The sequence below is a fragment of the Ovis canadensis genome, chromosome 3 (assembly GCF_042477335.2).
Source record: "Ovis canadensis isolate MfBH-ARS-UI-01 breed Bighorn chromosome 3, ARS-UI_OviCan_v2, whole genome shotgun sequence".
Lineage (NCBI taxonomy): Eukaryota > Metazoa > Chordata > Mammalia > Artiodactyla > Bovidae > Ovis > Ovis canadensis.
Genome location: NC_091247.1, coordinates 194,569,425 through 194,596,539, shown reverse-complemented (window position 1 = coordinate 194,596,539; position 27,115 = coordinate 194,569,425). Strand labels below are relative to the sequence as shown.

Here is a 27,115-nt window from a genome sequence, read left to right as displayed (position 1 = left end):
GACATCAAGTGAAGTCTGCTGAGTGTGAGGGTGTGTATGGAGCTGGGGAGTGGGCAGGGCAGATTCTTTAGAAACTATCTATGGCTTCTAAGATAGCCTCAGAGTGTGAAAATTCAAAGTACAAGGCAGCCCTCAAAGGACCTTTGAAGACCAGCCTTACGCTGAAAGTCCACAGACTAATGGTGGTTGAGACCCCAACCAATAAAGCTACTGAATTAAACACCTCAGGAAGAGCCCTAGTTTCAGACTTCTTGTGTGTGAAAAGATATATTTTTTATTATTTAAGCCACTTTTCTCTGTTAATTATAGCTGAAAGCAGTCAACTGACATGTTGCTTAAATTAACTATAAGCAATGATAATTTATTGAACATTATTTAATGATGAAAGCCTCCCCTTTTTGTTTTAAAATTAACTAAGAAAACAAACTGAAAAAAAAAAACCAACACTCACATAAAGCAATACTTTATTTGCTCATAACTGTGGTTTTATTCTCTTAAGCAGAAAACTGACTGCCAATTGCTTATTGTTACTCTCAACATATATTTCTAAGTTATTTTCTTCCTGGTAGTCTCTTGATTCCTTATGACTAGATTTCAGGAGTTAACTTTTGTTTTTAACTCTTTCCTTCCCTTTTAGAAAAAGTGATAATTTCTCCTTCAATTACTAAATAAGTTTTCTGAGAAATTCCTCATAATAGTTGAGAGAGACTACCAGGGAGGAAAAAAAAAATCACATACACAGAAACTAGATATTATACAAAGGCGAGAAGAGAATATGGTTATCAAATGTGACCACAGTTATCGTAGTTAAGAAAACATCACTATAACATACCTCTCTTTCAGATTACCTCTCAACTTCATTTCATTCTCTAAATAAACTGTGTCCAGGCATCTATGATGTCAGACTTTATCTCCTATTTCAATCATGGGTCAACTACGTAATCTCTTTAATTCATTTTTTTCCCCAATGTGAAAACCCAGGATAATGATACTAGCAATTACATAGGCTTGCTGTGAGGATTAAAAGTAAATACATACAATAGCCTCTACAATGTTTTGTAATAATCTATAATGGAAAATAATCTGAAAAATGATCACTGATATACACCTGAAGCTAATACAACACTGCAAATTAACTATGTGAAATAGTTGCTTAATCATGTCCAGCTAGCTCTTTGGGACCCCATGGACTGCAGCCCAACAGACCCCTCTGTCCATGGAACTCTCCAGGCAAGAATACCCAGGTGGGTTGCCATTCCCTTCTCCAGGGGATCTTCCGGACCCAGGGATGGAAACCGGTTCTCCTGCATTGCAGGCAGATTCTTTACTGTCTGAGCCACCAGGGAATCTCTCATTACCCCCCAAATTAACTATGCTTCATTTTAAAAATGGCTTAAAAAGCTAAAAAAGAAAAAACAGCCTCTAACATGTACTGGCCACTCCTTAATGTAGTAATCATTGAATACCAGTTAGCTGCAATCATCACCTGGAGAATCCCAGGGACAGGGGAGCCTGGTGGGCTGTTGTCTCTGGGGTCTCACAGAGTCAGACACGACTGAAGTGACTTAGCAGCAGCAGCAATCATCACCATGTTGCCAAATTCAGTGGTTACTTTTCTGTCCTCATCTTACCTAAGCATTTTACACACTGTTTCTGATTCGTCAAACACTTTCTACTCTTGGTTCTGTAACATCACTTTTTTCCTTGTTTTTCATCTATGTCCTGACTAGTCCTTTACCAAATTCCTGGTCCTTTCTCTTCTATATCTACAGTGTCTGTGAGGAACCTCATGAAATTGCATGGTTTTGACATCATATGTATGCTGAAAATTCCCACAATTATATTTCCTGCATTGATATCTTTCCAAACCACCGCAGACCCATACATCCATCTGTCTGTTTGACACATCCATATAGATACTGACATAGGCATCTCACACTTAAGATTCTCCATACAGAATCTTTGGATTCCAGCTCTCCCATCCTTCCTTACCTTAGCAAATGATCTAATCATGTTATACCAAGGCTCATCCTTGATTTCTCTTTCCAACAATCCACAACTCTCCCATCCATCCACCAAGCCCCAGTGGCTCTAGGACCAACTATATCCAAAATTTATTATCTTCATCGCTATCACTACCCCCTTAAGCCAAGCCACCATTACTTTTACCTGAATTAATGCAATAACTGGTGAACTAGACTCATTGCTTCTGTCTGGACCCGATAGTCAATTCACCACTCAAAATCCACAGTGTTTTTTTAAAGGTAAACCGAATCATGCCTATTTTCTGCTAAAAATCCCCAGTGATTTTCCATCACATTTAGAATAAAGCCAAACACTTTATCATGCACGGCAGTCTCTACGTGATTTGGCTCCTTATTTCGTAATACTCTCTTCCTTTGCTCACATCTGCCCTAATGGGATTCTCTTGGTTTCTCAAATCCCCAACCTCATTCCTGCCAAAGCATCACTGCATTTACTTTTCCTTTCCCATAAAGCTCTCTTTGAATAGACTCTTCCTCCTCATTTGGGTGTCAACGTCTTCTCGATGGAGAAGCACTCCCTCACTACAGGATCTCTCTCCCAGTGATGCTCCATCAAACTGTTATCATGATTTACTCACAGAAGTTTTAATTATCTAACATTATATCATTTACTTAATGGGTTACAATGCATTTTCCATGAGGATACAGACCTCATGGTTCTATCTCCAGTACTTAACACAGTGGCTGGTACAGAGTATTCATCAAATATATATTTATTAAATGATTGCCACTGACTATGCTAAAATAAGTTGAAAGCATGCCCTCTTTATGCTGGTTGACATGACAATCTCTCCCCTGAAATGTCTGCTCCCCTGTCTCTCATAAACATGCTTACCTCCTTTCTGACTGTGCCTTTTTTCCCTCATTTTATTTGGCCATTCTGCAACTTTTAGGCTAATTTATTTAGCCTAAAAAATGTTATTTGTTTTTCCTATCACTATACTCTTTTTTTTAGCAACACCACCCAACTATTACCTCCTAATATAGACCTAGCTTCCAATACATTCAGTAGCTAGTAAATCTATTCACTGTGTGTTCAATGAGCACAGCCAAGATCCTTTTACTGTATTCTCTCCTTCCTTCTGACAGTCTAGGGACTACAATGTCACCTAGTCTCCAATCATCATGCCTCTTCAATGTCCCTCATGCTCCCTCTCTATCTCCATCTAAGAACCACCAGGTCTGTTGACCCTGCCTTCATTTTTTTAATAATTTTATTTAGTTAGTTAGTTATTTTTGGCTGTGCTGGGTCTTCATTGCTGTGCACGGGCTTTCTCTAGTTGTGTCAAATGGGGGCGACTACATTCATCTATTAAAACTGAATCTTCACCAAGTAATCTACTCATTACCTCTTATAACATTTATTCCAGTTCATGTTGTGACCATTCTCCATGCCAAAAACTTTCCTCAAACCATACTTCAGTTTGTGCCATGAAATCTTTCACTGGTTATGTGAGTGGGAAGGTATCTTCTATGGGCCGAATTGTGTCCCTCTCAAAATTCATACGATAAAGCCCTAATCCTGGTGCTTTGAAGCTTCCCAGATGGTGTTAGCAGTAAAAAAAAAAAAAAAATCCACCTGACAATATAGGAGATGCAAGAGATGTGGGTTCAATCCCTGCGCCAGGAAGATCCCCTGAAGAAGGGAATGGCAACCCACTCCAGTATTCTTGCCTGGGGAATTCCATGGGCAGAGGAGCCTGGCAGGGCTACAGCCCACGGGGCCGCAAAGACGGACACGACTGAGTGGCTGAGCACACAGCACATACACAGCGATGCTTCAGGATGTGACTGTATTTGGAGTCAGGGCCTTTAAAGGGGTAATTCAAGTAAAATGAATTCATATGGATGGGCTCTACTTCGAAATGACCAGGGGCCTTACAAGAAGCAATTAGGACAAAGAAGTGTATGTCCACAGAGGGAAGACCACATGAGGACACGGAGACGAGCATGCCACCTGTGAGCCAAGGAGAAAGACCTCAGAAGAAAACAAACCTGCCAGCGCCTCGATCTTGAATTTCTAGCTCCAGAGCTGTGAGAAAGACATTTCTGTTGGTTAAACCACCCAGGCTGTGGTATTTCATGATGGCAGTCCGGGTAGATTAATATAATGCCTCTCTTTACTCAGTGTCCCAGAATGTCCAGGCCAAACACAGAAGTGGGATACTATGCAAATAATTTGGGAGTAAAGGTGCTCACACCATTCTCATCAAAGAAATATAAAAAGATATTGAGACATGAACTGAAGCAAGGTTGTAAAATATTTATTACATGGGTCTTTACAGTAAATTATTCTACCAAATGTGTTACAGTTATTATTTTGATATTAAGACCCATTACCTCACTACCAGAATACATTAAATAATACCTACTCAAAAAGAAAAAAAGAAAGACTCCCAACAACTTCTATCTGGAAGCAATGTTTTAAAAAGGATAGTGTTGGTTGGACACTGGAAAGCAAAGCCTGGTACCCAACTAGAATTTGATAGTTTTAACCATAGTTTATGTGGCCACATATATTAAAATATTAATTTAGAAACTATTAATGTCATTTCATGCTCTTATTGTACCTGTAACTTTTCAATAATATTTCTGTAATCCCAAGAAGGCCCTCCAAGAGCTTCCTTAAAGCGTGGTCCAGAGCGAGCTGATAGTCTCCAGCCCATGGCCGCTCTCTGCACCATGTTTGAATGACTCTTCATGAAAAGAGTATTCACTTGGCTGTCCAAATCCACTGGAATGGCAATTCCACGATTCTTTGCTGAAAAAGAAAGATTTAAACAGTTTCCTCTTAATTTGACTAAAGTTACTTGCCTGGTATCAAAACAATTCAGATAGAACAAATACAAAAGAAAAAAATAGACAAATTCTGACATGTAATGTAAATATGGTGATTATAGTTAGCCATACTATAGCGCATATTTGAAAGTTCCTAAGAGAGTAGATCTTAAATGTTCCCATTATAAGAAAAAAAAAATTATGACTGTCAGATTGTTAACTAAATTTATTGTAGTAATCATTTCACAATATATACATGTATCAATGACAATATTATATGCCAATTATATCTCAATGAAATGGGGAAAAAAAGAAAACTATCAAACCTTCAAGTTCTGCCATTAAATTATTTTACACAACTACAAAAGTGTTTAACTTGAAAGTGTCTCAGTTCTTAAGACCAATGATTAAAACAGACTCATTAAACATTCAAGAGCTTATTCAATTTCTTGATGGTTAATGTTTAAAGTATACTTTATACAGCATCAATATGGGAAAACTCTGTGTAACAGTCATATATATTTGTACCTTCCTAGATGCAGAAGACAATTAAAAAGCAGACAGAAAATATATGACGAAATCCTGCCAGTCCATTTTATAAATATAATTCTTGTGTATATGTGTATGCACACACATGTAAAATGCACAAAACTGCATATGGTAAAACAACTGAGACAAGAAATAAAAAAATTGAGAAGTATGAGAAAATATGCATTGGAAAATAGTACACAGTACATGTTCTTCTTTCCAAGATCCACTGAAATTTATATTTTAATAGACATAGTTTTTCCTGGGTGGCTCAGATGGTAAAGAATCTCCCTGCAATGGAGGACACTCAGGTTGAATCCCTGGGTTGGGAAGATCCCCTGGAGAAGGTAATGGCTACCCACTCCAATATTCTTGCTTGGAGAATTCCATGGACAGAGGAATCTGGTGGGCTACAGTCCATGGGGTCGCAAAGAGTCAGACATGACTGACACTTTCACTTTCATTTCATACCACAATATTGAAAAACAAGATTGCTTGCCAAAAAAAATACAGAAACGTTGAGGTATTTTTGCAAGCAGAATGAAGATGAGATTGGTCCATCAGAGAAAGAAGAGAAGAAATTGCTCTGCAAGAGATTAGAGTTAGAACAGGCCTTCCTAGATTCCCAGCCAAACAATACATAGAGTGGACATGGGAGGTGGGATAGTCAGCTGGCAACTCCAGAAAGAACAACATGTGAATAGCTGAAGTTCAAGCCCTCCTCTCTCTGAGGAGCATAAACAGAGTGACAAGCAGCAGAGGCTTTTGCCCAGAGGATAAAGTTAGAGAAATGCAGAAATGTTCTCTCAAGAAACAAGAATACGTGCCTGAAAGGATGCCAAATGAAGGCGTTAGGGATTGACAGAGAAGCTGAATAGGGTTGGAAGTAACTCCAAAGATCCTGATCAAATAAGAAGAAGAATGCAGGGGAGAGGGAGGTTTTTAACACCAGTAAAAAGAGAAAATATATCAAAGATTTCAACCCATGGGGAAAAACCTTCTGATTTTAACACTTGTTAGTACTTCCAGGTTGTTCTCTCTCTCTCTCTCTCTCTCTCTCTCTCTCTCTCTCTCTCTCTCTCTCTCACACACACACACACACACACACACACACACATACACTACAAGAAAGCCTGTGTATCATTTTGGGGGGGCTTCCCTGGTGGGTGAGATGGTAAAGAATCTGCCTATAATGCAGGATACCCAGGTTCATTTCCTGAGTGAGGAAGTTATCTTGGAGAAAGGAATGGCTACCCACTTCTGTATTCTTCCCTCACCCAGAATTCAGGGTAAGCCTTGTCATTTACATGAGAAAGCTAGTAGAGAAACAGACTCTCAAAACTGCAGTGGAAGCCCGTGCAGGTCATTTATAGATCTTTGTAAATATGACATACCACCACGAATCACAGGGAAAAGCAAGAACATTAGAATAGCCCTGGGACTTCCCTGACTGTCCATTGGTTAAGGGCCTGCCTTGCAGTGTGGAGGACACCAGTTTGATCCCTGGTCCAGGAAGATTCCACATGACTTGGAGCAATTAAGCCCATGGCCACAACTACTGAGCCTGCTCGCCTAGAGCCTGTGCACTAGAGAAAACTGGTGAGAAGAGAAAAACAAATATCACATATTAATGTGTATATGTGGAATCTAGAAAATGGTACAGATGATCTTGTTTGTAAAGCAGAAATAGAGGCACAGATGTAGAGAACAAACGTACAGACACCAAATGGGAAAGGGAGTAAGATGAACTGTGAGACTGGGATTGACACGTATGCACTTCTAGGAATAAAACAGACTATCTAATGAGAACCGACTGTGCAGCTCAGGGAACTCTACTCAGGGCTCTCTGGTGACCTAAATGGAAAGGAAATTCAAAAAAGAGAGGGCATTTATATACGTACAGCTGATTCACTCTGCTGTACAGTAGAAACTTACACGACACTGTAAAGCAATAATACTCCAATAAAAACTAATTAAAATAAACACAGGGAAGCACACAAAAAAAATTCAAATAATTCTAATTATTGTCCTCAGAAACTGTGAGCACACATCACCTTCAAAAAAATAGAAAATAAAAATAAGAAAGCAATCTTGGAAATTAAAATGACTGCACAGATTGTACAAAAGAAATTTCAAAATTGGCTGAAAAAGATAGGAATAAGGACCCCCTGGTGACTAAGGTGGTAAAGAATCTGCCTGCAGTGCAGGAGACCCAGGTTTGATCCCTGAGTTGGAAAGATCCCCTAGAGAATGAAATGGCTATCCACTGCAATATTCTTGCCTGGAAAATTCCATGGACACAGTAGCCTGGCATGCTACAGTCCACGGGGTTGCAAAAAGTCAGACACGACGGAGCAACTAACTAATACTTTAATAACTGGGAAAGTCAAGGAAACTTCCACAACACAAAGCATAAAAGAGTCAAAGGGACAATATAAAGAAGATGAAAAAGATGGAAACACTTTGTTAAAAAAAATAGTACATCTAGAATTACTGTGGTGCTAAATGGAATAAGCATTTGTTATCTAGAAAATTCACTCATGTGAAAAGACTTGAAGACTCATAATAATAGATGAAGTATTATAATAGACCATATTTTAAATAAAATGTGTGAGTGTTAGTCATTCAGTCATGTCCAACTCCCCTGGACTGTGGCCCACCATGCTCCTCGGTCCATGGGATTCTCCAGACAAGAATACTGGAGGGGGTTGCCTTTCCTTCTCCATTAAATAAAATAACTATGCATAAAAATGAGTCCAGGGGAAACCAAAACAGAGAGAAAATGAAATAGGGAGGGTCACCCAGGAAGTCAAATATCTAATAAATGTAAGCTCCGGAAAGAAACATCCGAGACAATGGAAGAGAAGAAGTGATTAAGAAAACATAGAAGACAATTAATTACTTTGAGTTGAAAAAAAATGCAAGTCTTAACTGAAACAGTCTACTGTGTATTTATAGGATTAAATAACCATATTGTTCATATTCTAACTGGACTTTCCTGGTGGCTCAGACAGTAAAGTGCCTGCAATGTGGGAGACCTGGGTTTGATCCCTGGATCAGGAAGATCCCGTGGAGAAGGAAATGGCAACCCACTCCAGTACTCTTGCCTGGAAAATTCCATGAACTGAGGAGCATGATAGGCTACAGTCCATGGGGTCCCAAAGAGTCAGACACAACTAAGCGACTTCACTTTCACTTTCACAGTGTCAGACTTCATTTTTGGGGGCTCCAAAATCACTGCAGATGGTGACTGCAGCCATGAAATTAAAGGACACTTACTTCTTGGAAGGGAAGTTATGACCAACCTAGATAGCATATTCAACAGCAGAGACATTACTTTGCCGACTAAGGTCTGTCTAGTCAAGGCTATGGTTTTTCCAATGGTCATGTATGGATGTGAGAGTTGGACTGGGAAGAAGGCTAAGCACCGAAGTTAATGCTTTTGAACTGTGGTGCTGGAGAAGACTCTTGAGAGTCCCTTGGACTACAAGGAGATCCAACCAGTCCATTCTAAAGGAGATCAGTCCTGGGTGTTCTTTGGAAGGAATGATGCTAAAGCTGAAACTCCAGTACTTTGGCTACCTCGTGTGAAGAGCTGACTCACTGGAAAAGACTCTGATGCTGGGAGGGATTGGGGGCAAGAGGAGAAGGGGACGACAGAGGATGAGATGGTTGGATGGCATCACCAACTCGATGGACGTGAGTTTGAGTGAACTCCGGGAGTTGGTGATGGACAGGGAGGCCTGGTGTGCTGCAATTCATGGGGTCACAAAGAGTTGGACACGACTGAGCAACTGAACTGAACTGAACTGAAGATATTTCATTGTATTTCAGAAAAGAATACAAACGTCACAAGTCATAATAATGCAGACCAGTAATCTATAAAGCAATCACTGGAACACAAAGTGGGAAAAAAAAAGGTGAAAAATGAAGAAGTGTTAATTTCCTGATTTTCCACAATGTGAAGATAAAAACATTATTTAGACCTGTTATTCAAGGGATAGGGATAAAAAGATATTCTTTAAAGTTAAAATAATAATCACTAGAACATTTCTTTAATGGAAATAGGAGGGAAGGAATAAAAAGAAATGAGAGTGAGTGAGAATGAGAGGATCTGGCTTGCTTCATATAATAGAAGGAAAGTAACAGCAGTGGCAATACTATTCCTCTTGGTGAAAATTTTGTGATGCTCAGAGATACTTAAAAACTTCTTTGAACATATATAATTTTAGCTGCCAAGACAAAAAGTTCCCAATTTAGACAGGAGCTCGAGCTAAAGTTTTAAGGAAACAATAACAGCTCTAACCCAACCCTAAACGATCAACTGTACTACTGTCCAAATTTCCCAAGTGAATACTTTCCTAATATTCCTTATAAATTTCCCTTTTCCACAGCATACAATGTCTCTGCTTCTGTCCATCACATACAGCAAAGCAAATGCACTCCAGTCCCATCTGAAGGACCAACAGCCTCAAAATGGCCAAGCTGCACATCTGTTTTAAATACTTAATTCTTACTTGACTGATTCACCCATAATGACTGCTTCACACATATGCTGGGTTTGCTCTAAACATTCAAAAGTCTAACAGAAGACAGTATTCCTTATATGTTATTTTCTAAGCAACAGAAAATAAGAAAAATTATAGAACTTAAAGTGTTAGTTACTCAGTCGTGTCTTGACTCTTTGCAAGCCCATGGACTGCAGCCTGCCAGGCTCCTCTGTCCATGGTTAATACATGCTTCTGAACTGCTGTGCTGGAGAAGACTCTTGAGAGCCCCTCGGGCAGCAAGGAGATCAAACCAGTTAATCCTAAAGGAAATCAACCCTGAATGAATATTCATTGGAAGGACTGATGCTGAAGCCTTAACACTTTTGCCACCTGATGTGAAGAGTCAACTCATTGGAAAAAGACTCTGATGCTGGAAAAAATTGAGGGCAGGAGGAAAAGCAGGCGACAGAGGATGAGATGGTTGGATGGCATCACTGACTCAATGGGCATTAGCCAGAGCAAACTCTGGGAGATGGTGAAGGACAGGGAAGCCTGGCATGCTGCAGTTGGGGACACAAAAGAGTCAGACACAACTTAGCAGCTGAACAAAAACAACATAAAACTGCTGAAAACATACTGCAACCCAGTTTTCACAAATGTTTAAACAAAGGGGATAGATTTACCTCCCCTTTAGTAACCAGATATGTTAGATACAACTAACCATCAAATGAGTGTGTGCTGCTATGAATACAACTTACACAAAGATGTACCTAAAAACTATTTTTCTAATGACACCAGCGAAGATGTAATCCAATGGTGTGTGAGTGCATGCTACACTGCTCCAGTCATGTCTGACTCTTTGCAACCTTATGGACTGTAGCCTGCCAGGCTCCTCTGTCCATGGGATTCTCCAGGTAAGAATACTGGAGTGGGTTGCTGCGCCCTCCTTCAGGATATCTTCCTAATCCAGGGATCGAACCCACATCTCTTACATCTCCTGCACTGGCAGGCAGGTTATTTACCACTAGTGCCACCCCAGGATGCGAAGCCCCCCTATCAGTGTGGTCAAGAAAATCTCATCCCCTACCCCCTCCTCATACATCCCATGAGCTGCTACCACTATTACACTATAGCCAGCAGCAAGGAGACACCACTATCCCAAACTTTGTTGAAAGGGTGTTTCTGTCCCCCAAACTGAACCACTCTAGCTGGTTTTTTCTAGCCTTCTGTCTTGGCACAAATTGCAAGATATACATTAACTGGCTAAAATAAACCCTACTTTCTCATGCCCAAAGGTAAACTCTAGTCAAATGATAAATTACAATTTCTAGGCAATAAAAGAAAATCAATTAACCAACTGGAAAAAGGAGAATCTGAGTTAAAATAAGTCAGCTGTGTAGATAATTATAAAACTTTTTCAAGCAATTGTAAAAAGATCATTACCTTTAAGACATGGCCTGAAATAGATTCTCAGCACTGTCAAAATATTATAAAGATAAAGTTGAAAGCAAAGCTGACAATGCTAATTTAGTTTTCTATATATAGTTTAACAATTAAAGCAGAAATTAAAGCAGGAAAAGAAAGGAATTAATTCATGATCTCGCTTTACAAGAACATTAATAACTAGAATAATATTTTTCTAATGTAACCAAAAATATGATCCACATTTAGCTTCCATTTATTGAGGTAGAAAACATTCTGATATAAATATCAGAATGTGAATTGAAATGTGAACTAGGATGTATTTTGGGGGTTAATGGTTTCCATACCTCCTATCTCCAATCAAAAAAAAACTAATGAATTACCAACAGTCAATCATTCTTCCAGCATGTGGCATTAACTCCAACTGTGCTTTAGTGGTCATACAAAAGTTTAAAATATTTTAAAAATAAATATTCCTATTTCACCCCTAAGCTAGAATGTAACTAAGATACTATCTCATTAAGGGTATTTTGTCAGAGAATAAGTATATGGATTTCTTTAAAATCAAATAAGAGAAAAGATGGGTTATTATTAACAATTTATCTTTTACAGTGTTCTGCCCAGAGATGTCTAGTTCTCTACAATGCATTATCTTTATTCATAGGTACTGTGATTACTGGGCTAACTGACCAATTAGGCTTACAAATCCTGAAAATTCTCTAGGTATGACAAAATTACTTTAAGATACAATTAAAATCTATTTTTAATTATTATTCATTAAATATTGCATATTCTGTGATATTTTTAAATTAGACCAAATCAGTGGTGGCAAATGGCAAATGAAAATCTCTGAGAACACACGAATTACAGTGGTAAGTGCAACAGGAAAAAAATGTTTAGACAGATAAATTGACAGGTTGGGGAAAAACGCAACAGAAAGTGTAAGCATTTATTAATAACACTTGGTTTGTTGTCAAGCACCCCTGTACAGGCTCAGAAGAATAAGAATGGCTAGTGCCCAAGAATAATAAGTGAGCAGAGTAGTACCTTTTCTGAATCAGATAAAAATATCCAGGATAAATCACAACTGAAACACTAGCATTCTTAAATATGAAGAACACTAAGTACACAGATTGTATCTTTCCTGTTTGGTACTCAATCTACACTTAAATGACCCCTCAATTAAATAAAGAAAATTTTATTACAAGCATTGGAGAGGATGTGGAGAAAAAGGAACCCTTGTGCACTGTTGCTGCTGCTGCTGCTAAGCTGCTTCAGTCGTGTCCGACTCTGTGAGACCCCATAGACGGCAGCCCATCAGGCTCCCCTGTCCCTGGGATTCTCCAGGCAAGAACACTGGAGTGAGTTGCCATTTCCTTCTCCAATGCAGGAAAGTGAAAAGTGAAAGTGAAGCTGCTCGGTCATGTCCGACTCTGTGCGACCCCATGGACTGCAGCCCACCAGGCTCCTCCGCCCATGGGATATTCCAGGCAAGAGCACTGGAGTGGGCTGCTGTTGCTGTTGGTGGGCATACAAATTTGATGAAGGGGTAAACAGTGTGGAGGTTCCTCCAAAAATTAAAAATAGAACTGCCATGATCCACATATTCTACTTCCAGGTATTTATCCACAGAAAATGAAAACACTAACCCCAAAGGTATATACACCCCTATGTTCACCACAGCATTACTTACAACAGCCAAGAAATGGGAGCAACCAAAGTGTCTGTCAATGTATGATGCACGGATAAAGAAGACAGCACACACACACACAAACTGGAAACTATTCAACCATAAAAAAAGAAGGAACTCTTGCCATTTGGGGCAGCATGGACGCATCTCGAGGTTACTGTGCTAAGTGAAATAAACCAGAGAGAAACACAAATACCACACGATTTCACTTACATGTGGAAGCTAAAAAACAAAGCAAATGAACACACAAATCAAAACAAAACTCAAAGATCTAGAGAACAGCTCAGAGGAGAAGGGGTTTAGGAAGTGCACGTAAAGAGTCAAGGCAGTCCAAACACATGGTGAAGGGTGGAAACTATACTTATTGTGGTGATCACTTCATAGTGTGTAAAAATATCAAATTATTATGTTCTAAGCCTGAAACTCGTGAAGTTGTGAAGTTGCTCAGTCATGTCCAACTTTGTGACCCCATGGACCGTAGCCCACCAGGCTCCTCCATCCATGGAATATTCTACGCAAGAGTACTGGAGTGGGTTGCCATTTAGTGTACTGTTATATACCAATTTTACCTAAATTAAAAAAGAATATATAATTTTATGGGTTACGTAAGAACTAGTATTGGCACACCTGACTATTCATCTGGAAAAAATTAAGTTGATTTCACATCCTCTATCTTACAACTAAATATATTCCAGATAACTCAAAATTGTAAACAGCTACACCAAAAAACAAACAGACCAGGCAAACTAAAACCATGAAAATTCTCAACGGGAATTAAAAAACAACATCTTAGGCTTATCAAGGCTATTCCGGAAGATGAAACAAAACCTAAAAAGCCTACAAGTTCAGGATGGGGAAAACGTGTACACCCGTGGCAGATTCATGTTGATATATGTCAAAATCAATACAATATTGTAAAGTAATTAGCCTCCAATTAAAATAAATAAATTTAAATTAAAAAAAGAAAAATGAATGGAAAAAACATTAATGAAAGAAATCAAAGATAACACAAATAGATGGAGAAATATACCATGTTCATGGCTCAGAAGAGTCAATATAGTGAAAATGAGTATACTACCCAAAGCAATCTATAGATTCAATGCAATCCCTATCAAGCTACCAGCGGTATTTTTCACAGAACTAGAATAAATAATTTCACAATTTGCATGGAAATACAAAAAACCTTGAATAGCCACAGCAATCTTGAGAAAGAAGAATGGAACTGGAGGAATCAGCCTGACTTCAGACTATACTACAAAGCTACAGTCAATCAAGACAGTATGGTACTGGCACAAAGACAGAAATATAGATCAATGGAACAAAACAGAAAGCCAGAGTTAAATCCATGTACCTATGGACACCTTATCTTTGACAAAGGAGGCAAGAATATACAATGGAGAAAAGACAATCTCCTTAACAAGTGGTGCTGGGGAAACTGGTCTACCACTTGTAAAAGAATGAAACTAGAACACTTTCTAACACCATACACAAAAATAAACTCAAAATGGATTAAATATCTAAACATAAGACCAGAAACTATGAAAGTCCTAGAGGAACACATAGATAAAACACTCTCATCCTGCACAGCAGGATCCTCTATGACCCATGTCCCAGAGTAACGGAAATAAAAGCAAAAATAAACAAATGGGACCTAATTCAACTTAAAAGCTTTTGCACAACAAAGGAAACTCTAAGCAAGGTGAAGAGACAGCCTTCTGAATGGGAGAAAATAATAGCAAATGAAGCAACTGATAAAGAATTAATCTCAAAAATATACAAGCAGCTCATGCAACTCAATTCCAGAAAAATAAATGACCCAATCAAAAAATGGCCCAAACAACTAAACAGAGATTTCTTCAAAGAAGACATACAGATGGCTAACAAACACATGAAAATATGTTAAACATCACTCATTATCAGAGAAATGCAAATCAAAACCACAATGAGGTGCCATCTCACACTGGTCAGGAAGGCTGCTATCAAAAAGTCTATAAACAATAAATGCTGGAGAAGGTATGGAGAAAAGGGAACCCTCTTACACTGTTGGAGAAGGAAAAGGCAACCCACTCCAGTATTCTTGCCTGGAGAATCCCACGGATAGAGGAACTTGGTGGGCTACAGTCCATGGGTCGCAAAGAGTCAGACACGACTGAGCGACTTCACTTTCACTTTCACTTACACTGTTGGTGGGAATGCAAACTAGTACAGCCACTATGGAGAACGGTGTGGAGATTCCTTAAAAAACTGGAAATAGAACTGCCATATGACCCAGCAATCCCACTGCTGGGCATACACACTGAGGAAACTGGAATTGAAAGAGACACGTGTACCCTAACATTCATCGCAGCACTGTTTACAACAGCCGGGACATGGAAGCAGCCTAGATGTACATGAGCAGACAAATGGATAAGAAAGCTGTGGTACCTATATATAATGGAATGTTACTCAGCTATTAAAAAGAATGTTTTAGAATCAGTTCTAATGAGGTGGATGAAACTGGAGCCTATTATACAGAGTGAAGTAAGTCAGAAAAAAAACACTAGTACAGTATAGTACCACATATATATGGAATTTAGAAAGATGGTAATGATGACCCTATATGCAAGACTGCAAAAGAGACATGGATATAAAGAACAGACTTTTGGACTCTGTGGGAGAAGGCGAGAGGGGGATGATTTGAGAGAATAGCATTGAAACATGTATATTACCATATGTGAAATAGATCACCAGTCCTGATTTGATGCATGAGACAGGGTGCTCAGGGCTGGAGCACTGGGATGACCCTGAGGGATGGGATGGGGAGCGAGGTGGTAGGGGGGTTCAGGATGGGGAACACATGTACACCCATGGCTGATTCATGTGAATGTATGGCAAAAACCACCACAATATTATAAAGTAATTAGCCTCCAATTAAAATTTTTTAAAAAAAGAAAATAATTTCTACATGCCAAAAAAAAAAAATTCAAATGACAAATGAAAAACTGAGAAAAAAATATTGGCTACTTACAGGCAAAGAGCTCATTTTATTAATAGATAAAGGGCTATGCAGACTATCAGGGGAAAAAAAAACTTTACAAAAAGTAAATAAAAAAGTGACAGTTCACAGAAAAGGAAATACCAATGACTCAATCATATGGAAAGGGTTTTTTTTTTTTCCCCCTTATTTGTAAGAAGAGAGACACAAATTAAATCTATATGGATACTTTTACTTAAAAGATTTGCAAAGATCTAAGAATCCAATAACATACCATATTATCAAGGAGATAAATTATCTCCTGCATTGTTTGTGGCATATAAATTGAGTAATCCTGACAGACTACTGTATCTGTCAAAAGTATAATATCCAAAAATTCTACCCCTAGGTATTTCTTTTATTCTTCCTCATGAGCAAAATGATTAGAAACAATATAAATAATAATGGGGTTAAATAAATTAGAATGTAAGCACACAATAGGATATTATGCAGCCAATGACAAGAGTAGAATATTCATTCATTTGTATTCACTCAGGTATTTTATTCATATAATAAATATTCATCGATCTACCATGCTCTAGCCACAGTGTCAGATTCTCGAACGTTGTAACAGATACAGCACTTAGCTTTGTTTTTTACTGAAGTATGATTGCTTTACAATGTTGCATTAGTTTCTGCTGTACAAGGAAATAAATCAGCTATATGTAGACAGGTGAAAGTGAAAGTGAAAGTGAAGTCACTCAGTCGTGTCCAACTCTTTGCGACCCCATGGACTGTAGCCCACCAGGCTCCTCTGTCCATGGGCTTCTCCAGGCAAGAATACTGGAGTGGGTTGCCATTTCCTTCTCCAGGGGATCTTCCTGACCCAGGGATCGAACCCAGGTCTCCCACATTGCAGGCAGATGCTTTAACCTCTGAGCCACCAGGGAAGCCCTATGTAGACAGGTATCATCTCCCTTTTGTGCCTCCCTCCTACTCTACCCCATCCCACTTATCTAGTTTTATTCTGCTTTGTGATTTCGGTACATGTTACATTTACCCTCAATGTACTAGATATTCACTGAGGGCAAGAAATATGGTTTCCCAGACTGTATATCCCTAAAACTAGAGTAATGTTTTTCAGATAATGAGGGCTCATTATCAATAGCTGAATTAATAAATACATGAAAAAGTTTATAAAATTTGTCCTAGCTTCTCCTTCAGATTTAATTTTTTAAGTAATAATGGAATTTTAAAATTTCCATTATTACTTTAAAACCATAATTATAGAGATACAATATGTAAAATGCTTTATACAATCAGTCATAACATCTAGAGAGATGAAAATAGACACACTGATTTAAGAGAGATTGAATTTCTCTTCTCAAAGGGTTAATGTTTTACACACATTCAAATTTGGGGGCACGACTGGCTTGAAGATTGATGTTCATTATTCAAACCATTTGTAACAGATATTTTGCAAAATTTCCATTTGGAAAAATGATTATGTTTTTAACAAAGTACCCAATATTAATCCCCTCAAATCATTTGAAGGTTATGGAACAAAATTCTTTTTTTACATGAAATAAAATGGGAGTAATCCTTGGATGCTTTTTCTCAAAGTACTTCTAACATGTGCTATTGTATTTTATACAAATGAATAAATTGAAGAACAGTAACTGACTAATGAACTTAACATCCTGATCAATATTTTGTACTTTAAAGGTATAATACAATGTTATTTAAACTGATTTCTGATAGCAGAGCATCACAAATGCCTGCTAGTATGTCAGTTTAGAAGGGGTTCACACCTGCCTGTGTGACCAAACTAGCTACCTAACCTTGCAAACCTCATGACCCCATCTTTAAAATGGGCCTACGGATTATGTCCACATCACAGGGTTTACCACACTGTCTAACACTAATAACAAGGCTTCCCAGGTGGCTCAGTGGTAAAGAATCTGCCTGCCAATGCAGGAGCTGCAGGAGACGCAGGTTTGATCCCTGGATCAGGAAGATCCCCTGGGGAAAGAAATGGCAACCCACTCCAGTATTCTTGCTTGGGAAATCTCATAGACAGAGGAACCTGGTGGGTTACAGTTCATGGGGTCACAAAGAGTCAGACACAACTGAGTTACTGATCATATGGTGGCTCAGAGGTTAAAGCGTCTGCCTCCAATGCGGGAGACCAGGGTTCGATCCCTGGGTCAGGAAGTTCCCCTGGAGAAGGAAATGGCAACCCACTCCAGTATTCTTGCCTGGAGAATCCCATGGAGAGAGGAGCCCGGTATGCTACAGTCCATGGGGTCACAAAGAGTAGGACACGACTGAGCGACTTCACTTCACTTCATACATGCAATAACACTAATCAATGCTCCCCACTCCCAGTAAGGTAAGTTCTGACCTAGCAAATGCTTTTGCTGTTTTTACTACCTTCTGTATCTAATGTATAAATATGAAAGAGAATGAAATATTTTTGATGATAGATGAGTTCAGCCAATATACTTGAGAGTACTTTACAAATGACAAAATGTTATATAAATATAACTAGAATAGACAATATAAAAATTATCTGCCTTTATAAGAATGTGTTTACCAGTTTGTAAATGCACTGAAATTTTGCTTTATAAAAATTAAGTATTCTCTTTGACTTCGTAACATTTTTCTTAAATACATATATTCACTGTTTTCTTTAATATAAATTCATACATATTTCAATTGCAATAAATGCCTCTTTGTATTCTTAAAAAGGAGTTGAAACACAAAAATGACTTTGCACCTGAGTTGTAACACGTCAGACAGATCCCTACCTGGTGAGCCAAACTGCCATAGTCCTAGTTTATATGTTGGGGCTTTCTAAGAAAGGGCTCTGGAGCAACATGGTACAGCATCAACTTCATACTCAGAGAAACTTGGATTTCAAATCCAGCTCAACTTATTAATCAGGTAAGTTATTTAACCTTTCTATGCCTAAAGTTCACCCTCTGCAAAAATATCTAGCTCAGGGATTATTGTCAGTCAACAACATTCAAAAACCAGCTATGTCAGAACCAGACACTTTAAAGCAGAAGTAATCAGTGAATAAAGCAAAATCCCTGATTTTGTAGTTTATATTCTAAAGGGAGAAGCAGACAACAAAGAGGTAAACAAACAAGGTGCTTTCAAACAGTGGTAAGGGCTAAGACAAAAATAAAACAGACAGGACAACGGGTAGGAAGAAGCTGGAAAACTACATATGGAAAACTATATCTGGGGCACTTCACTGAGCATTTAACATTTGAACACGTCATCATATGGGAGAGAAGGATTCAAATAACAGGAATAGTACATGCAAAAGCCCTGGGATGAGAAAAAGGTTTACAGATGAGAAACGGAATGTAGGCCAAGGTGGGTGGATCAGAGATGGGGATAGGGAAATGAGAGAAAGTAGTAGCAGATGAAACTCAGATGATGAAGGTCTTTCTAGGTCATGACAAGGAATAGGAATTTTTAGTGCAATGGAAAGTTTTACATAAATGACTGATATGATTTGATTTACATTTTAAGATCACTATAACTACTATATAGAAAATGGATTGTAGCGAGACTGGGGTAGAGGTAGGGTATTCAGTAATGAGATTCTTCTATAATCCATGTCATATCATAGTGCATTTGAAAAGACTGTCTGACAAGAGAACAAAAAAACTGATGGATTTTGGAAGTGGAACCAGTAGAACTTGCTATTGTATTTAATGTGAACAAAAGGGAAGAGTCACATGTGACGCCTAAGGTTTTAAAAAATGCACTAACTGTAAATAGTTACTCTTTGAAGTGGGACAAAAATCTGCCTCCTGGGGAGTTTCCTGGCAGTCTAATGGTTAGGACTCGGTGCTTCCACTGCCAAGGTTCAATCCCTGGTCAGGGAACTGAGATCCCATAAGTTGTGTGGCATGGTCAAAAAAAAAAATTTTTTTTTTAATCTGCCTCTTTCAGTTGCCAAATATTAACTACAATCCTATTCCTAGGAACCTGTAAAGGAAATCCATTCACACCTTCAAATGTTGGAAGATAAGACTTCTTTTTTATATGTCTAAATTTTTTCAAATGTTTTCAAATACTGTTAGAGGAAGCACACTGACTGAAACCACCCATCCTGGCCAGGCACCATAGTAACTATTTGCATGAGTTGTTTTATAACAGGAGGTCCTGGAACATCGAACTAATAAGTCACCACCAACCGGAAGAGTTTGGGAAAGGTCAAAAAGAGACGCTGCATGTCCAACCACCTCCCAGCATCCTTCTCACTGGCATCCATCTTGGCTGAACAAGGCATGCACCACCAGCAAGGACTCTGAGTCAGAATGATTGGCTAAAGACAAAGTGGAAACTAATCCCATCACCATAAAACTGCAAGCCAGGAGCCACATGGCAGAGCAGGTCTTCTGGTTTCCCTTGCCCTACTGCTCTCCACCTGGGCGCCCTTTCCCAATAAAATCTCTTGCTTTGTCAGCACATGTGTCTCCTTGGACAATTCATTTTCAAGTGTTAGACAAGAGCCCAGTTTCACGCCCTGGAAGGGGTCCCCCTTCATGAAACATCACTACATAAGTAAGGGAGGTTTAGATCCCTTTACAACCACAGATGCTCACTTCTGAATGCTTTCATTTTGATGATGTGTTTTTCCATGAAGCATATCCACCAATAAACAAACAAAAAAAAGATGTGGTCGACCCATTACTCATTGGAAAAGACCCTGATGCTGGGAAAGAGCATCAGGAAGGCAGGAGAAGAGGATGAAAGAGGATGAGATGGTTGGATGGCATCACCAACTCAATGGACGTGAGTCTGTGGAAACTCCAGGAAACAATGAAGGGCAGGGCCGTGGGGTTGCACTGAGTTGGACATGACTTGGTAACTGAACAACAAAAACCCATCCCAAAGCAGAATTTGCTTTTCACTTTTTCATCTTAGACAATACCTTTTATTAATGTATTTTTCACAGACATTTCATAGTCGTTGTCCCTCAAAAGCTAGTAGATTAATACTTAGCGATGGTGTAAGATAGGATAAAGTTAAGATGTAAGAAAAGTATAAATGGTCAAATGGGGATGAGTTCAGATCTGGACCTGTAAGTCAGAAATGGCTTTAATGGGGAAATTTGAACAATAAAAATTTTCTAGTAATGGAAAAAGATACTGACAAATGGCAATGGTGGAAACTGGAGAGAAAAAGAGACTTATTATGTGAGCAATATCTGCGGCAGAATATCCAGTTCTCTGTGAGGGGGTGAGAAGCAGTGAGCAACTAGTCAAAAGAGGAGGCCGGGCTGTGCTGGCAAGGCCACAAATGTGCAATGAGGAATCCATCCTAGCTTATTGGACCAAGGGATGCTGCTGAAGGCTGAGGGCTTTGTTGTTGATGTTTTTAAAACAACAGAATTTCACATCAAGATTATTCTGGTAGCTTTTTTTTTTTTTAAGTGAGGAAAGAACACAGCATACCTATGTGGTCCAGAAAGGAAGTAAAGCGGGGTCAAACTAGGCCGTTATGCAGTAGGAGAGGGGGACAAATGCAGACGGATAGTTTCCTAACTGTTCAGTTGGAAACAACAAATGAGGAACTGGAAGGAAATATGCTTGCCATTTGCAGCGCCATGGATGGATGGACCTAGAGATTATCATACTAAGTGAAGTGAGTCAGACAGGGAAAAACAAATATCATATGATATCACTTATATGTGAAATTCTAGAAAATGATGTAAATGAACTTCTTAACAAAACAGAAACAGACTCACAGACACAGAAAAATAATTAATGGTTCTCCCAACAGATCACAGAAGAAATCAAAAAGGAAATCAAAGTATGCATAGAAACAAATGAAAATGAAAACACAACCCAAAACCTATGGATTCAATTCAGCAAGAGCAGTGGTAAGAGGAAGGATCACAGCAATACAAGCCTACCTCAAGAAACGAGAAAAACATCAAATAAATAACCTAACCTTACACCTAAAGCAATTAGAAAAAGAAGAAATTAAGAATCCCAAAGTTAGTAGAAGGAAAGAAATCATAAAAATCAGAGCAGAAATAAATGAAAAAGAAACAAAGGAGACTATAGCAAAATCAACAAAACTAAAAGCTGGTTCTTTGAGAAGATTATAAAATAGGCAAACCATTAGCCAGATTCATCAAGAAAAAAGGGAGAAGAATCAAATCAATAAAATTAGAAATGAAAATGGAGAAATCACGACACAGAAATACAAAGGATTATATGAGACTACTATCAGCAACTATATGCCAATAAAATGGACAACTTGGAAGAAATGGATGAATTCTTAGGAAAGTATAACCTTCCAAAACTGAACCAGGAAGAAATAGAAAATCTTAACAGACCCATCACAAGCATGGAAATCGAAACTGTAATCAAATATCTTCCAACAAACAAAAATCTAGGACCAGATGGCTTCACAAGTGAATTCTACCAAAAATTTAGAGAAGAGCTAACACCTATCCTGGAGAAGGCAATAGCACTCCACTCTAGTACCCTTGCCTGGAAAATCCCATGGATGGAGGAGCCTGGTGGGCTGCAGTCCATGGGGTTGCTATGAGTCGGACATGACTAAGTGACTTCACTTTCACTTTTCACTTTCATGCATTGGAGAAGGAAATGACAACCCACTCCAATGTTCTTGCCTGGAGAATCCCAGGGACAGAGGAGCCTGGTGGGCTGCCATCTATGGGGTTGCACAGAGTCAGACACGACTGAAACAACTTAGCAGCAGCAGCAACACCTATCCTATTCAAACTCTTCCAAAAAACTGCAAAGGAAAGTAAACTCCCAAACTCATTCTATGAGGCCACCATCACCCTAATACCAAAACCAGACAAACGTGCAACAAAAAAGAAAACTGCAGGCCAATTATCACTGATGAACATAGATGTATGTTCATCCTCAACAAAATTCTAGCAAACAGAATCCAACAACATGTTAAAAAGATTATACATCATGACCAAGTGGGCTTTATCCCAGGGATGCAAGAAGAACAGACTTCTGGACTCTGTGGGAGAAGCTGAGGGTCGGATGATTTGAGAGAATAACCCTGAAACATGTATATTACTATATATGAAACAGATGACCAGTCTAACTTCAAAGTGGTGCACTGGGACAACCCAGAGGATGTGGGGTGGTTGGGGGGAAGGTTTGGGACAAGGGTACACATGTACACTCATGGCTGATTCATGTCAATGTATGGCAAAAGCCACTACAATGCTGTAAAGTAATCAGCCTCCAATTAAATAAATTTTAAAAAATAAATAAAGATAATATATTTAAAAAAGAAAACAAATTAATGGGTTATAAAGGGGAAAATTGGCAGGGGGCAAGGGGAGTGATAAACTAGGAGTTTGGGATTAACATATACATACTACTGCACATAAAACCTTAATAGGTAGCCAACAAGATGCTACTATATAGCACAAGGAACTATATTCAATAAATTGCAATAACCTATAATGGAAAAGAACCTGGAAAAATGTGTCTGTGTGTGCACGCGCACGCACAAATGCATGCACAAGTGAACCACTTGGCTGGGCACCTGAAACACTGCAAATCAAGTATATTTCAATTTAAAAAACATGCTTTCACACAAAGATAAAACTGAGACTTTATACCAAAGCATTCTTCCAAACCTACTTTGATTACTGACTTAAGATATTTTTTGGACTTCCTTTCACATGTGTCTCTATAGCATACAAAAAGAGACTAAAATTTCCTGTTAAATCATAAAGAGTAAAGGAAATGGTAGAAAATGAAGTCCTGTAACATAAAAATAAATTCTATTCTTAGACTGTAGAGTTTCAGTGACTGTTTTAAATTTCCAAAGTTGTGCCACCCTGCTCTGCAAGAACTGGCCTGACTGCAACACTGGAATTGCAACTCAGACGGAAAATACAGCATGGCATCTCACTTGTGGCTCAGAGCTCTTCATCTCTCAATTTGTAAGTGGTATGAACAGCATACCCTCCATGCCCCATGTTTCCCCCCACTGTATTTGCTGAATATCAACGCTTAGGGAAGAAGAGGAGGAGACAAAAAGGAAGTGAAAAAAAAGGGGGGTAGGAGAAAGAGGAAAGGGGAGAGAAGAAGCAGGAAGATGAGGAGGAAGAAGGGAGACTGCCTTAAAATGTAAAATACAGAAACATACTTGACAGCAAAGACAATGCAAAAAAATTTCCTTTGTAAAAACAAATCATCATATTTTTTTGCTTTTCCTTTAGATTATCTTTTGATAGTATATTTCCCAGCTGACTGGGTCAAAATGAAAATGCTTTTAATATTGTTTTATTACAATTTGAGATCTATTATTAAAAACTCACAAGTTACAGAAAAGTATGGACAATAGCACCATTCTACCCCCAAGCAATAACCTGTGTTAATACTTTATTTATATCTTTTTAAAATTTTATTAATAATTTATTGTCAGTAAGAAAGACTGGTTAATGGTGTCTATATATTTGTGACGCAAGGTCTTGTAAAGGTTTTTACTTTATTTATATCTTGCTGGACACTTTGCTATGTGCATCTTTTCAAAACAAAATTTAGGTTCTCTTTTGTGTTCTTTATTTTTGACAGTATGTAGGATAGCCTGGCTCAGATGGTAAAGGATCGCCTACAATGCAAGAGACTTGGGTTTGATCCCCGAATCAGGAAGATCCCCTGGAGAAGGGAATGACAACCCACTCCAGTATTCTTGCCTGGAGAATTCCAGGGACAGAGGAGCCTGGCGAGCTACAGTCCATGGGGTCACAAAGAGTCGGACATGACTGATAGACTAACCCTTTCACTTTCATGATGGCCTCTTCCTTCTCTTCTTGAACAATTCTGTCCTAGGGGTTCCCTTGTGGCTCAGCTGGTAAAGAACCTGCCTGCAATGTGGGAGACCTGGGTTCGATCCCTGGGTTGGGAAGATCCCCTAGAGAGGGGAAAGGCTATCCACTCCAGTATTCGGGCCTGGAAAATTCCTTGGACTGTATAGTCCATGGGGCTGCAAAGAGTCAGACACAACTGAGCTACTTTCACACACATTCTATCTTAAAACCAGAGGCAGAGCAGAGCAAAGTCAAGCGCCAACACTGGGTAAGGATGCATTAGGGGCTGAGGTGGTCCAGAGTTGTCACACCCAGAAAGGAGTGGAAGGCATGTGCCTAGGAGGCGCCCTGGAATGGAGAATCAGACTTTGGTAAGGAAGCTGTCCATACTGGTGGACAGCCTGGCATGGTCACAAAGATGATAAGGGTATCCATGCTAACGAACGACCCAGCACAGTCAGAGGCCACCGGGCAAGAGAGCAATAGCCTGATGGGGGCTGTGTGCAACCAGTGGGATGTGAGGAGGAAGCTTCCACAAGAAGGAGGCAGAGGCCAGGCTGTCAGAGGACACAGCCTTGTGGGTGTGGCCCTGCATGGGGGGTCTAGGCCCAAGTGGAGGGGGTAGAGAGTGTATGCAAAGAAGGAGTCCTGTTTGAAAGCAGTAAAATTACTAACTGTGGAGAACTGACATCCTTACAAGTTGAATTTTATAATCCCAAAACAGTATTTATTTATTGGAAAAAAAAAATGCAGTCGCTCAGTCGTGTCCGACTCTTTGTGACCCCATGGACTGTAGCCTACCAGGCTCCTTCGTACATGGGATTTTCCAGGCAATAGTACTGGAGTGGGTTGCCATTTCCTTCTCCAATTTATTTATTAAATCTTATAAATTTAACATAATTTAAATAAATCCATTGATTAAATTTAAATAAAATCCATTTGCTAAATAAAAAATAAGTTAAAATCATTTATTAAAAATTCAAACAAATCATTTATTAAAATCTTTTATATCCTTCAAAATAGCAATATAATTTTACTCTTATGTTTCTTATTTTGCCTAAAATATTTTTATTGTTGTGACACAGTTTTTCAAAGGTATTCTCTCTTTGGGATATATAGAAGATCTGCCAAGTTTAATACTTATTTACACCTAGTTCTCTGCTGCTCCTGCTACTAAGTCGCCTCAGTCGTATCCAACTCCGTGAGACCCCATAGACGGCAGCCTACCAGGCTCCGCCGTCCCTGGGATTCTCCAGGCAAGAATACTAGAGTGGGTTGCCATTTCCTTCTCCAATACATGAAAATGAAAAGTGAAAGTGAAGTCGCTCAGCTGTGTCCAACTCTTCACTCACGACCCCATGGACTGCAGCCCACCAGGCTCCTCCGCCCATGGGATTTTCCAGGCAAGAGTACTGGAGTAGGATGCCATTGCCTTCTCCATTCATCTCTTATTTCTAATAATTTTCAATTGATCCTTTTAGCTTATAACTCCTTTTGAATGTATTCAAATTAAAATTGGGTGGGCCATCATTACATTTTGTCAATATTAAATTACTTAAACCAAATTGCACAAGAGGAGAAGAGACTAAAATATTTCAAGTGATCATTAATTAGTTAAACCATTTATTCATTTATCAAATATTTACTAAGCACATACTGTAACCCTGGCCAAGTTAACTGATCTAGATAATTCTGTTTCCCCAGCTGTAAAACGTAAATAAGTGATGAGCCTATCTAAGGATTAAATGAGATAATACACATAAATTGCTTAGCATGGCAAATGGTATATGCTGACAAATGTCAGCAGTGATGATGATCACAATAATGAAACACACGATAAGCTGCCCTTTCCAATGCCTGCAATGCCTGCAGAACCACCATTAGCTGAGACGAATGATTCAGCTCCTGTTTGTTTTCTGAAGTCCAGTCCAGTCTGTATTTCTTTTCCCTCCTCCTTTCTGCCATATAGAACAGTCCAAATTTACTTCAAAAAAAAAAAAAAAGGGGGGGGAGAACTCTGAAAAATACTTTCTAGAATACACTAACCTTCCCTTAAGTGTTATTCTCTGGCATTCCATTTTATCTGTAATTTCTGAAGCCTCCTATGGATAATAGAGGCTCAAATAAATATGAACAGATTTCACACAAAATTAGAAAACTAAAAACCCCTCAAGAAGTTCTCCTGCAGATATTAATATAATAGGCTACTTAATAGGCAATTGCATAATAAAATCTCAGATAACAAAACAGACTCATTTGTGTAATACTCTACTGAGCTATATTAAAGCACAAAATATTAATTGAAGGTTAGAAATATAATAATTTAAAGATAAGTATTTTAAAAATATTTAAAATGAAGAAATT

General features: G+C 38.7%; 1 protein-coding gene across 1 annotated transcript in view; it reads right to left on the bottom strand.

The window, feature by feature from the left end:
* The window catches only part of ITPR2 (inositol 1,4,5-trisphosphate receptor type 2), a 599,561-nt gene that overhangs the window by 273,167 nt on the left and 299,279 nt on the right, over positions 1-27,115 (bottom strand). The window contains exon 35 of the mRNA XM_069585523.1: positions 4,616-4,806. Coding sequence (XP_069441624.1) covers positions 4,616-4,806 — 191 coding nt within the window. The remainder of the gene's footprint in view (positions 1-4,615; positions 4,807-27,115) is intronic.